Genomic DNA, 14,435 nt, shown 5'->3' with positions numbered 1-14,435 from the left:
ACTGCACAAAGAAACCTCCACAAGAGAAATCGTTTCCAGAGAAAAAAACAAGAAACGCCTTCTTCTGAACAACTCATATTTTCTAGCCTCAGAAATACGGCATGGTTCATAACTGTCATTTCACCTTGACTATGACATAGATGAATCTTTTATTTAATTAACGTTAATGACTATTGTAATAGTTGCTAATGGCTTTCTGGTGTATAATGCACAGTCTTAAACATAATTTATGTATTTGAGCATAATCTTCAACTTGTCTGAAGCATTGTATAAGTAGTGTAGAAGGAGAACAGACTTCCAGGACTTATGCCGGTTTCAGGCCATCACTTACATCCCCACTGATGGGCATTCCTCTCATTGCCTGTTTTACAATCATCAACTAACCCACTAACCACTGTCTGTGTGGGTGCCTAACCGTGCGTACAGTTCAGTTAACTAGTACTGCATTTGGTTTCGCAACAGGACCTATTTAAAGAACATTAAATGAAGTCCTTAGTACAATTTCCTGAGTCTCAGGCCTCTGAAGAAATATCTAAGGAAGCTGAGCAGCAGAGGACAGGAACCAGGCAAGGAGACAGGGATAATCCTGGCCAACAAATACTATGATCTCTTCAAACCCTGTGTTCCTGATGTGGAAACAAAACAAATCCCCTCCCACACCAAAACCCCAAACAACACTCTCTCCCGTAAAAGCTCTGACAAAGCCACACATTTTAAAACTATTGATTAGGAACAAGAATGACTGGTATCCTTCTGTCTCCACACTTTGAGGTTTTAACAAAGGCTGTTTTGCTGTTGTTTTAAAGTGTGAGTGTTTGTCTGTACATCTGTCTGTCCTTGTACCACATGCCTACAGTCCCTACAAAGGTCAGAAGAGAGCACTGGATTCCCTGCGACTGCAGCTCCAGACAGTGAGCTACCACGTGGGTTCTGGGAATCAAACCAGGGAAGAGAGCTAGTGTTCTTACCTGGTGAGTCTTTGCTCCAGCCTCACCTCCTTCAGAGGCCCCACTACCTCAGTCACATGGTACTGCTCCATGCCAACTTGTTTTGCTTTAAATGTTTTTGAAGGCCCAGACCTTTCAAAACTTCTGCACCAGAAACCTTCCTTTCCTAACCCTGATGTAGACTTAAACATTTCTTCTTTACTGGAACACTACCCATTTTCATTTCTCCATTATAGGAATTATTACAAATGTTTTTCAATAATTTACTCCCTCTCCTGGCTACAAACATTGTATCATTACTATAAACACAGTACCTAGCATACACTACAGCTCGATATGCATTGACTGACTTCATGCTAATGATTTACTTAACTTAGTTTAGGAACCTTAGTTTAGGCGGATGTGGCAGACAACACCTGCAACAGCAGTCTTAAGCTAAATACATAAAGTTTTCTGGAGAAATTTTCACACTGTGCACAAAGCAAGGTGAGGCCTCAAAGGAACACTAGCATAAACTGAAGACAAATCTTTCTGTATGACAGATCTTGCATAAGTAACTATCACAGGTGAATAAATTCCTAGATGGGAATATTCTCAGTATATTCTTAATAGTTTTATAATAATGCCTTTCAGAAACTAATTTTTGTATGTATTGAATATTCAAAGACGAAGCACAATCAAGAATGTATTTCATTTTATTTTTTCAGATTATTTGTAACTAGTTCTATTTTTCTTAAACTGATTCTATTGACACATAAAAACATAAAGATTATACATATTAACAGGTACCATGTGTAATGTTTTGACTGCAGATACTGTATAATGTTTAAATCAGGTTAAATATAACCTGCTTCCTCAAAAATTTGCCCCTTCTTTACGGTAGAAATGTCAATAGTCTTCCTCGGAGCTTTGAAAACTGTATATTATTACCTTCAGGAATGCCCTCCGAGGTCACAGAAGTAAACGAAGCTAACAGTGCACACTCACTGCCATAGAGATTCCTGCAACTGCTCAGAGTTCCTGTAACCTCCTCACCCTCTCCGTAACGTGACGGCATCTCATTCCTACTGGGCACACAGCTAGTGCCAGGAGGGTGAGAATTACAGGAAGGTCCTTTGACCTTGAGTACAGTAATTTAACATCCAAAGTTACCTTTTCATTTATTTTATAATTCATACAACTCATCTTACTTATTTTTTATCTTCCACTAGAATATTATCCCGTCCAAGTTAAGAACCTTATTTACAAATTTACACACACACACACACACACACACACACACACACACACACTCTTCATATTTATAGCCCATGGCTTAGAATATAATGAATGATAAATATTTGATAAATAGTCAGTGGGTGAACAGCAGACATAAGGCCCTCCCTGCCATAGTGGACTGAAACCATGAGTCAAGATAAATAATCCTTCCCTTTAAAAAAGTATACACAGGGTTGGGGATTTAGCTCAGTGGTAGAGCGCTTGCCTAGCAAGCACAAGGCCCTGGGTTTGATCCTCAGCTTCAAAAAAAAAAGTATACATAGGAGCCAATGAGATGAGTCAATGAGTGTCCGTGGTTACCACCAAACCGGACAACCCGAGTTCAGTCTCCAGGACCCAGGAGGGAGAAAGAACAAACCACTCTTTAAGTTCTCCTCTTACTTCCACTTTGCACAAGGCACACATGTATGTCTACCCACACACAAGGATATAATAAAAATGCACACATACACATATGTGCTCATATTAAAATATGAAGGAGTCAGACTGCTGACTTGGTATTCTAGCTAAAGTCTTAGAGTTGTATAATTTAAGGGCCTTAGTTTCTCGTATGTAAAATAGGGATAGTAATGGGTTCTCGCCCACAGAAGTACCAAAAGAGTGGAATCATGTAAGGGAAGCACTTGGTCCTTTGGCCTCCACATGTGCAGTCACACAAATATTCACGCACATACACACGCATAAATATTTTTAAAAAGCAAAACTGGATTCTTACTAATTGTAAAAAAATCTACTTTAAATATCAAATGAAAGTAGTAAAGGATGTAAATAAACATTTATATACAGTACAAAAGCTAAACATAAGAAACAGGAAATGACTGTATTAAAACCAGACAATGTAGACTTCAGATCAGGAGATGACTAGAGATAACAAGATTCACTTCATACTGACAAAGATATCAGTATGATTAAGTGGGTTTAAGAAGCCATAAGAATTCTTAATTTAAATGTAACTGAATGGCAATTTCACCATTCTTTCTGAGTACTTATAAATAAGTACAAAGAAAACTGGCAAAGCTTTGAAGTCTTACATATCACTATCAAAGGACATGTCATAACAGAAACATATCAATTCATCCAGAAGACAAAACAATACTAGATTTTTATTCACTCAATAGCAGAACTCTACAATACATAGAATAAAAAATTGACACAATCGAGAGGAAATAGTACAAGTATGGGTAAAAATTTCAACCTTCGTTTAGCAATTGACAGCTCAAGGATACAAAAAAAATCAGTGAAGATATAGGAGCCTTGAACAACACTACCAACTTATTTGATTTAATTGACACAGAACATTTATTTCACTTGACAGCTGAAGAATACACTTTAAAAAACAGAGATTTGTAGCATAGGAGCTAGTACCAAAGGAGACTGCAAGAGTCATTAACAGTTCATAGAGAAACTTGGAGAGCATGATGTCAAGCAAAGCGCAGGAACATTTTTTTCTGAAAAGTAGCAGCATGGAGAAAGGAGAGAACGGGTTCAGGAAACGGCAATATACTACCAACTGCCATCTTGACAAGAGCAGTCTAGTGGAAGAATGGTCGAAAGCCATACAGAATGTACTTGACATGAATGCATGTGTAGAGACTACAACATATTTAGGATGTGGAGACATGAAAAAGAGCAGAGAAACAGATGGTAAGTAAAAAGGACATGTGGTCAAGCCAGGCTTGCATTTTATGATAACATTGAAGACATGATCCACTACAGAGGAAGATGACTTGGGCTAGAGCAGAAAAGCAATGGAGCAAAGCCCTTGAGAAGGGAAGTGGGTAAGAGGGTACTGTTAGAAAAAGGAGAAGTAATTTAACTTAATCCCAAAAGACCTGATTCAGCAGCAACAATCTTTATAATAAGTTAGATCATACCATTTTAATTTAATGGATTACTTATCATTTTTATCTTTATGATTCAGTTATGAAGTTTTGACTACCATTATGAATCCGACTGTTTACCACACTAGCCCAGTGATGACTCTGATGACTTTGCTGATCTCAGAATAGGCGTGAAAACTTTTGTTCTTATCTGAAATGGCTATGCTTCTGTTTTCCTTCCTGTCTCTTCTCTCATAGAAATCTACATGAAATCTGCATTATGGCTAAAATCTCCCAGAGCAAGTACTTCAACAGGAGTCTTGAAGCTCAACTGAGGTTTTAAGAGGAAACCTATACTCCAAAGCATCACACAATGTGACTATGAACCTAGCAGCTAATAAGTTCAGAAGCTCAGGCTAATGACAGCTATGTAGAAAGCACATGGTGGGTTAGGGAAATGGTTCAGTTGGTAAAGTGCCTACCATGCAAACGTGAGGACTTGAGTTTGACCCCCGTACTCATGTAAAAAGCTTAGCATGGTGAAGTGTGCTTGTGATCTCAGTGCTGGGGAGACAGAGACAGGAAGATCCCTGGGCTTGGTGGTGAGCCAGGCTAGCTTAATCAGGAAGCTCCAGGTCAACCAGAAACACTGTCTCAAAACACGAAGTGCAGCACAAAGCCCGAGGAACATCCCCTGAGCTTGACTACTGCCCTCCATGCACACGTACACATGTGCACAAATGCACACACAAAGTACATAAATAATACGATAGTGCTCATCTGTCCAGTAATGCCTTTGTAGTTAATGCTCAAGGCTGTAAATCTGTTTCGGCAGTTTACATCTTCTAATGTCTGCTATTTAGAGTAAGCAACAAAATTGAACATTTCCAAGTTTAAGAGAAACATAAATACTTCACCAATAAAAGCACATTCAGCTAGAAAATTAAATTGAAAAACAAAAATGATTTATTTTGAAACAGTTAAAGATTAAAGAATTCTAGCAATTCAATTAGATATAGGAGCAAATAGATAAAAATATTCATTTCACAGATATAAAAATAGGAATTAAACAAATCTATTAATTTTTCATTAAAGAGATACTTTTAAGTAAATTATAATAGTGGGAGAGCAACCATAGCTCCATAGCTGTTTGTTAGTGCCACTAAAAAGAACCCTAGCCAATAAAATAGGGGCTTTTTGCTGCTTGTGAGTGTGTGTGTGTGTGTGTGTGTGTGTGTGTGTGTATGTGTGTGTGTGTGTGTGTGTGTGTATGTGTGTGTGTGTGTGTGTGTGTGTATGTGTGTGTGTGTGTGTGTGTGTGTGTGTGTACGTGTCTGGATTTTGAATCTATGAAAACCCAGCACGGGCAACCAAGCCATGATACCAGTGGAGAGTGCACTATCCACCCGAGACCACACTTACCTTTGGGTTGTTTGCATCAAACAGACCTGTCGAAAGCCCAATCAGTAAGGAATTCTTGGCTCTAGTTTTTGGTGGTGAATCAGAGCGAGATCGAAGTGAAGTTGATTCTTCTGGGGAACAATGAATTGGCTGAACTGAGCTCATGTGCTCAGATTGAACCACTTTCTGGAAAAACGGTTCTGGTTGTACTGACTTCTCTACATCACATCCAGACTGCTGAGAATCATCTACTGCAGGTTCTGTGGAATAGAAAGAGATCATATCATAAATCTATATAATAGCACTTAAAATTCTGAAAATGTCAACAAGTATCATAAAATATTTAACACAAATCCCACCCAACGGGCCGGAGAGAAGGCTTAGTGTTAAAAGCACTTGCTGTTCTTGCAGGGGACCTGGGTTTGGCACCCAGGACACACATAGCAGCTCATAACCAAGTAACTACAGTTCCAGAGAATCTGACATGCTCTTCTGGCTTCTGTAGGTACCAAGACGACATGTGGAACAAATATTATTTATATGCAGGCAAAACACTCAGACATATACAATATTTTTTAATTAAAAAATGAATTCCATAAAAAAATTCATACCAGGAAAACAAAATCAAGGTATACATATAAGCATACTGTACACTACCTTATAAATAACTTTTAAGGGGATAGAATGTTTATTTTAATGATTTAATTTAATATATATTTTCATTATATTGGAAGTTTTAAAATATAGAAATTTAAAGAAACATAAAAAATATAGTTTAGAAAATCAATTTTTCAGTTTGTCTCTATAAAATAAATTGTTTATATTGTCTTATATTTTAACCAATTGTATTTTAAAAAGAAACCAGTTTATTCAGTGCCCTTAGTATACTGGTTTTGTTTTAGCAATAAGTCTTTTCATTTTCAACAATATAACTGCAAAGTTAACTGCTTATATTACCACAATACTGGACTGGCTATTACAGGTTCCTGTTCTCTAGGCCTATTTCTTATAAGAAATGCTCGGCTGGGTGGTGGTGGCGCACACCTGTAATCCTAGCACTAAGGAGGCAGAGGCAGGTGGATCTCTGTGAGTTCAAGGCCAGCCTGGGCTACAAAGTGAGATCCAGGACAGCCTCCAAAGCTACACAGAGAAACCCTGTCTCGAAAAACAAACAAAACCAAAAACAAGCAAAAAAAAATTGCTCTTAAATATGGTGCCCAAATTAGACAGGTTAGTGTTAAGAAGCCTTTCAGAGAGAAGTCGACTAATACAGTGGAGCTTACCTATATGATCTTCACAAGATTGGTCCATGTTCCCGCCAATTCTATCTTCACAAACTTTACTCTGCTGCATGGCAATGTTATCTTCCAACCTGCCACAGACAGGTAAACCCAACAAAACAAACAAATGCCACAGTTCATTACAAAGAAAAGTCCCCTTATGCAAAGAAAATGAAACTCACATCTACTAGCATCCTGAACTCCCTTGTCCACATATTTTTCTAATTTTCATATAATCCTTTCTCTTGTAAGAACAGTATGTTTTCTACTTCTCACCCAATTATTAATCATTAGTTAATGACCACTCATTCATTCAGAAAGTTTATTGGTCAAATCGCTGAAGAATGACTAAATTATAATTTATCTAAAAATTACACCTCTTTCAAAACATACACACCTACTTTTGCAAAAATATTTATGTAAAATATTACTCATTATAGCATCATAACATATAGTATTAATAAATAGTTATCAAGAAGTAGGTTATTGAGTTGTCTTATATCCATATAATAGAATATAGGATAGAGAACTTTCATGTATTAATGTGAGAAAATTTCCCAGACTACAAACTTTTTAAAAAGTATTTATTTTATATGTATGTATGTGTATGTGTGCCTGAGTGTATGTATGTGCTTCACATGTGCATAAAAGTCCTTGAAGGGCAGAAGAGGGCATCAGATGCCCTAAAACTAGAGTTACAGGGTCTATGAGTTGGCATGTGTGTGCTGGGAACCAAACCCAGGTCTTCTGCAAGAACAGTAAGCCCTCTTTAACTGCAGAGCCATCTCTCTGGCCCCAAGATCACTGACTTTTATAAAGACAAAGTGAGCACAAAGAGACGGCTCAGTGGCTAAGAGTGCTTGTTGCTCTTCCATGAGGACCAGAGTTTGGATCCTAGTGCGTGCACGCGCGCGCGCGCGCGCACACACACACACACACACACACACACACGGATCAGCTCATAAATACTAGAGGTCCAACTCCACAGGACCTGATGTGCCTTCTTGCCTCCATATAGTACTTGTCTACACTCATGTAAGCATACACTTGCAAAGACACACAAAATTTTTTAAAAAAATGAAAAGGTAGGAAGCATTGTATATATTAGCAACTGTATTTGGAATGGGATGAAGACTGTATTTTGCTTATACATACTAAAAATTATCTGCAGAGAAAGATCGGAAATTGGTGGGATGGAAATATAGGCTGGCAAGACATTTATTGTTTATCTTCATATAGTTTTTTATTTCTTACCCATGAAATACCTAAATTCCTTTCTAGGGTATTACAATATGAAGTTATTAAACTACAGTGTTAGTTTATTCCAGCACTACTTACTAAAGAGCTTCTAAAGGACTTGGCTTTGAAAAGGAAAGGACAACATACTCAGTCTCCTTAGCTGCTTCTTTCTCACTAATCCACACGTCATTAACCACACGTGACAAACTCCCATCTGGGTTTGTGCTACTTGGCTCTTGTAGAATTTCCGTTTCCAAATCATCAGGATCTTCAAAGCAAAATCAGGAGATGTCAGAGGAAAGTTTGCCAAGAACGGACTGAGTGAACTATATGTTGTCACTGCAATTAGTTTAACTAATGCTAATTATATAAAAACCAACTGTTTTAAGCTTTTTGTTCTAGTTCTATACCATAGTCATTTCTGAAATGAAAGACTAGTCCTTTCACCTTTTTGTTAAAACAAATACTGTGTACTGTGCACAATACTCCTCATCATTATATAAAATATGTCTTATTAAAATTATAGTAATTATACTTGAAGGTATAAAAACTAAAGAATAAAGATACCTGTTGTTACAAGTATGGGAAAATAGCCTGTATTATTAATGAATAGTAAGGAAACTTCAATCTTTAAAATCTATTTTCCAACAACCACAAAAGAAAACCAACACAATTACCTGGACTTTCACAACAGCCTTGAGAAGAACTGGAGTATGCTAAATCAATTTGCCTATACTCTCAAATAATTAGTAGCTAGGGAACTATCTCCGTTTCTCTGGCAGTCTTTAAAGTGATTCTATTTACTTAGTTGCTTATTTATTTATATGTGCATGTATACGTCTGCATGAGTGGATGCATATATGCAAGGTGTATGTGTGAATATGTGCACAGAGGCTAGAGGAGAGCCAGATCCCTCAGAGGTGAAGTCAGGAGTGCTTGCAGGATGGCAGACATGTTGTGTGGCTGCATGGCTGTGCAGCAAGTGCTTAACTGCTGAGCCCTCTCTCCAGCCCCATTGAGGCGTCTCTTGTTCCTGTCTGAGATCATATACTATCTTACTTAATTCAACCCTATGTCCACTTTTTCATGGAATTCAGACATGCTTTCCTTGTCTACTTTCAAATTTCTAATGATTTGTCCCATTGTGAAAGACAAGAGACATACAAATTCTAATAATTTTTATGTTACTCACATGAATGTTTGGGCCATTCATACAAGGTAAATGCTAAGGAGGAAGAACCTTTTTTATTTCATTTTTTAATCTGTAATTTTATTCTTGTTAAATGGGAAAGAGGAGGTGGCAAATGGGTTGGTTGTTTCTAGAAAGAAGCCTATACCACTCTTCCTTTGGGATGAGTTGTATTGGGAGAGAAGGCCTCAAGATAATGAGAAACACGAGCGTGCTTTGAGGTAGGGAAGTATTAAAAAGGAACAGCACCTTCTATCAGACAACAGGAAGGTGGTCTTATGGAGGCAAGCTTTCCCTGTAGAACCTAGAAAGCAGTTTCAGTAAGAGGTGCAGCTTAAAGTAAGAGGCAGACAGCTGTCATGGACAGGATGGCAGGTGGGGGTCAACTTTGGGGAAATCCTCCAAACAAAGGAAAATATATGACTTTTATATCCTTTCAGGGGCTGGTGTGAAGCTCCACAACACATGATTTTTTGTTCAACATAGCCCACTGACAGGGAGCACAGAGAAGCCAGATACGAGTGCAGCACTATAAATCAGGGGTGGTAAAACCATAGCACAGATGGCTTCTTAATTCTCTGTCCCAGAGAAAGAACTGCAGAGGAGCAAGTCCTGGTTTCTTCAGGCTGTGGGCTGGACTGCTTACAGAGATCAGCTTCTTAAAGGGGCAGGTCAGAGATCTAACAATTCCCTAGTGATCTTCAGCTGTATTCAAACCAACGTATTCCATCCTATAAACTCAAATTGTGACCATGCTTTTCACAAAGCCTAAAATAAGTACTCTACAACTCTTTGCAGGAAAAGTGAAGTTTGCCAACCTCCAAACTAGGCTATACAGTCTCCACTATATGCATGCACATCCTACTAGCTTATATTACTTCTTAATAAATTTTCTACTCTTAATTTTTAAGAAGGGCACAACATGCTGTCTTGTTTAGGCTACAATAATAAATATTTGAACAGAAATTTATTCCCTTTGTTCCAGAGGTCAGAGAATCTAGCATCAGGTACACTGGCAGCCTTTTTCTTCCCGTATTTCTAGCATGGCATGAAAACAAAAGGCTAGCTCTCCAGCCTCTTCTTAGAAGGATGTTAATGCCATTCAGGAGGCTTCACTGTAATTCAAAACTTAATTGCTTCCAATACTGCTGGGTGGTAGTGGCACACACCTTTAATCCCAGCACTCGGGAGGCAGAGCCTGGTGGATCTTTGTGAGTTCGAGGCCAGCCTGGTCTACAGAGCAAGATCCAGGAAAGGCACAAAGCTACACAGAGAAACCCTGTCTCAAACAAACAAACAAACAAACAAACAAAAAAACAACAAAAACAAACAAACAAACAAAAACTCACTTAATTACTTCCAATACCAACACACAGGGGATTAACTTTCAATATATACATCTTTTGAGGAACACAGACATTATTTTGTAACAGCCACTACTAACCATGCTTTTAGTGAATACAATTCTTATACTGTGCTGAACATGGTTGCATGCTACAGTCTGATATTCTTGTTATCCAGAAGGCACTGTCAACCTTCGCTAAAAAAATACAATGGAAGTGATGCTATTCCAGCTCATGGCTGACTGTTTTAAGAAAATTGGCAGCCCCTGGTTGGTATCTGGAAGTCAAAGCATCATGAAAGAAGTTTATTTAGCTCAGTAAAGCTCCATAGCAAGTTTTTGAGACTAAAATGTCAATCTGTATGTGAAAGGAATATAGTTAATTTTTAGTTACGGAGCAAACTGGTGGGTTAAAGATGGTTGCAGATTCTTTAACACTCTTCCCTTTGAGAGGCAGGCCTAGTTTTTTACCTTGAACTGACTCTGGGTTTGTGACAGCTCTGACCAATAGAAGTGCTAAGGGTCCCAGTTCAGTTCTCTGGTTAACTTGAAACAACACACACAGCTTTTACCATAGCACCCGAGGTGGCTGTGGATTCTTTAAAACCCTTCCCTCTCTGAGCTGAATCCTACTTCCCTCACCTCAGAACCTCCACCAGAGCATGAGTCACATAAGACAGAAAAACCAGTGCTGGAGAGATGGCGCCACAGTTCAGAGCACTGGTTGTTTTCCCAAGGACCCAGGTCCGTTCCCAGCACCCACGAGGTGACTCACAACCATCTCAAACTTCAGTTGCATCACTGTCTTCTGGCTTAGCAGGCACCAGACACTCATGCAGGCAAAAACACCTATGTCCATAAAGTAATAAAAGCTTTTTTAAAAGGCAGGAAGAATATAGACTAGGACAGGCTCCTTAATGGGGGAGAGGGGACTATCTCACTCAGCCTTTGAGGTGTACCTTCCAAGGTGGCAGAAAAGCCATCAGGTAGTCTCACTGACAGCTGAGTATAACAGCACCTGGTCTCTTAGGCAAAGACACGATGCATTAGGAAAATCACAAACCCAGTCTTGACTCAATCCCTGATCCATAAAGCAACAGACTAGAATGGCCAGTCACTAGTGCGCACGATTCTATGAGCCTGTAGCTCTAGAACAGCAGCAGCAAGAGCGGGCCTCTGAGTCCTAGGAGATCAGCCTGACCCACGTAACGAAACCCTTGAAAACTCGTGGTCTTGAAACCAAAACGGGAAGAAAAAAAAAAAAAAAGACAGTTACTAAAAACAGCAAGCCTAATTTGAGATGAATTACTCAAACACACATATACATTTTGATGATTTCTTTGACGATTTCAGTATTAAACAAAATTGAGCTCATTTGAATGCATTCCAACATACCTTCCACATTTCCGTCCAACACTGGTGGAGGCATCTCACTAAACTTTGGGCTTTTTGTTTCAATAGAATCAACAGTAGCTGATGGGTTTATTTCTTTTGAAATACATTCTGGTTTCTCTTCTCCAGTGAGTAAGGGGTTGTAGTTTTCCCCTTCAGGATGAATCTCTGTAAAACAAAACAATGAAAAGTCTACTCTTCTCAAAGGGTTTTGAAGTTACTTGCAATGACAGAGAAAAACAAAAACCTATTGCAGCAGGTGGTTACTGGTGACGCTCTCTTACACACTAAAAAGTAATAAATGAGTTAAGATAATGTGACAGCCCAATTTCATTTCATAGTGACTTCCAGGGTGGTTAACACAATTTGCCTTCTTTTCCTTTGGGAGAAAAATTAACACACCTGTATCAGAATCAAATTTTTAAAATTATTAACCAACTTTTTCAATTATTTGTTTTTCATATAGCTTTGTTTTTCACATGTAGTTTTCCATATAATATTTACTTCTAATTTACTACAAACTCTACACACTGAAGCTGTTTCCAGGAAAGAACAGATTTATGGATTTATAGAACTGACTGGTTATCTGCTGTCATCATTCCTGTGTTGGACATTTTACCAGCCAGTGAACTAACCCCCCCAAATCAAGTTTATCATAGGTAGATGATTTTATATATACAATAAATAATCCTGCTAATATATAGACCTCTCAGTTCACTGAATTTCATCATTAACTCAGCTTTTCAATAAGTCATATATTAGAGACCTTATAAATTATAGCTCCTCAAAAACTCCAATTGTAGGAAGTCCCATCTCTAATTTTTAGTGCTGTTTTTACTCATCTCCCTCTACTATAGCTTTTTTGAGACTAGGTCTCACTATGTAGCCCTTGATGGCCTGGAATTCCCTATGCAGACCAGGCTGGCCTTGAACTCAGGGAGTGCTGGAATTAAAGGCATGGACCATCTTACCTGGCCCTATTCTAGCTTTGTAAAAATTGGATTTTTCATGGATTTGGAGGAAAAAGGGGAGGGTATATTGGGAAGGCTTGGAGGGAGAAAAACAGGGAGAGGGAAATATTGTAATTATAATCTCAAAAAAGTATGATTTTGCAAGTACGTTTAATGACTGACCCTGCCACACTTTCTCCATCCCACTTACATCCTCCTAAAAGTCATCATTAGAATTATTCCTTTGCATACACCCTCAGCTCATTGGACTCACTTCATTGTACTCAAGTGGAAAACCCTAAATACACTCAATTTCCTCACGTTTGGTTGACATGATTGGAGAAAAATAGAAACCATTGTCAAGTGACCTCTGTCTCAACTCATTACTTCTTTTTTATGGTTTAGATACAGATGGTTGAAGTATCCTCTGAAGGTACTCGTTTCTGAGTGTGGCGATGTGAAAGTGGTAAGACCTTGAAATGGGAAGTCAGAGAGGACACTGTTCACCCTTAGTAAGAACTAGCAACTCCTCTTGCCTGTTAGTAATGTGCACAGGCTCTTTTCACAGTCTATTTCTCCGCATCTAGCTGACACTACATGTCAATGTCCTCATGTCCTCAGTCAGCTTTTCCTGTGTGTTAGACAGGAGCTTACACTAACCCGAGGATCCACAGAGAGAAAAGAATGCAAATGGAACACACATGCCTAGGCACTGCTCGTGTCTGGACACAGTCCCATCCACTCCCTGTCTTGTGAACAAGCTGTCCAGTGGGAAGGCTTCCGGTACACAGTTGCTCTTCCTCGGGGGCTGCTAGAACGCTCAAACACCTAAGGTTCAGAGATCCAGAATCCTTCCTGTCTTGGGCCAGCACTGCTTCCCAGTCCCAGAATGATGTTACACATACTTACATTTCTTCTACTCAATTTAATTCCTAAATCTCTTCAAAGATACACCATGCATCTTAATAAATTGTTTCACCATTTTCCCTCACAGAAAACCTGCTTGAACTTGTGCAGCTCCCTCATCCCAATTTCCTACTCTTTAGATTTCATCCAGGTCTGATGAGGTTAGAACTCATTCCCATTTAGAACAGCCAACCCCAGAAGGTAAAATAATTCCACACCAGAAAATGGAGACACCTTTGCACACCCATTTTAGTAGTACGATTTCTGTGCTTACCACTTTCAAAGGCTGTGTTCTCTAGTACTTCTGTCTGGAGCTGGAGCTCAGCTTCTCCCAGTATCTTCAGCACAGAATCTGTAGGGCTTTTCCCCCACACTTTTCTTGGAGAGCCATTAGAATCTAACTTAATCACCTCTCCCACAGTATGTTCTGTGAGGAAAGAAACACAGAGAAATAATTCTCAAAGATGGAATAATTCATTGTTTGGTAGATTCAGTTTCTATTATCCAACCAACCATTTCATGCTAAAAGCTAATATAAAAATAAATCACAAGACAAATATACATACAGGCTAAAAGCTAGAAAATAGTCTAAGAAAACTCTGCCTGTATTTGAGCTCATATCATAAGCAGACAACTAATACTTCCTTTTTATAAATAATTCTGGATAAATAATTTAAATAAAATGTAGAAA

General features: G+C 38.6%; 1 protein-coding gene across 1 annotated transcript in view; it reads right to left on the bottom strand.

The window, feature by feature from the left end:
* The window catches only part of Nek1 (NIMA related kinase 1), a 139,517-nt gene that overhangs the window by 13,356 nt on the left and 111,726 nt on the right, over window positions 1–14,435 (bottom strand). Inside the window, exons 25-29 of the mRNA XM_036209437.1 lie at window positions 14,019–14,171; window positions 11,892–12,056; window positions 8,113–8,233; window positions 6,730–6,818; window positions 5,468–5,706 (exon numbers count right to left, since the gene is read on the bottom strand). Of these exons, the coding sequence (XP_036065330.1) occupies window positions 5,468–5,706; window positions 6,730–6,818; window positions 8,113–8,233; window positions 11,892–12,056; window positions 14,019–14,171 (767 nt within the window). The remainder of the gene's footprint in view (window positions 1–5,467; window positions 5,707–6,729; window positions 6,819–8,112; window positions 8,234–11,891; window positions 12,057–14,018; window positions 14,172–14,435) is intronic.

This window comes from Onychomys torridus, chromosome 17 (assembly GCF_903995425.1).
Source record: "Onychomys torridus chromosome 17, mOncTor1.1, whole genome shotgun sequence".
NCBI lineage: Eukaryota > Metazoa > Chordata > Mammalia > Rodentia > Cricetidae > Onychomys > Onychomys torridus.
Note: the sequence above shows the minus strand (reverse complement) of the source record. Positions and strands in the feature narration are given on the sequence as shown.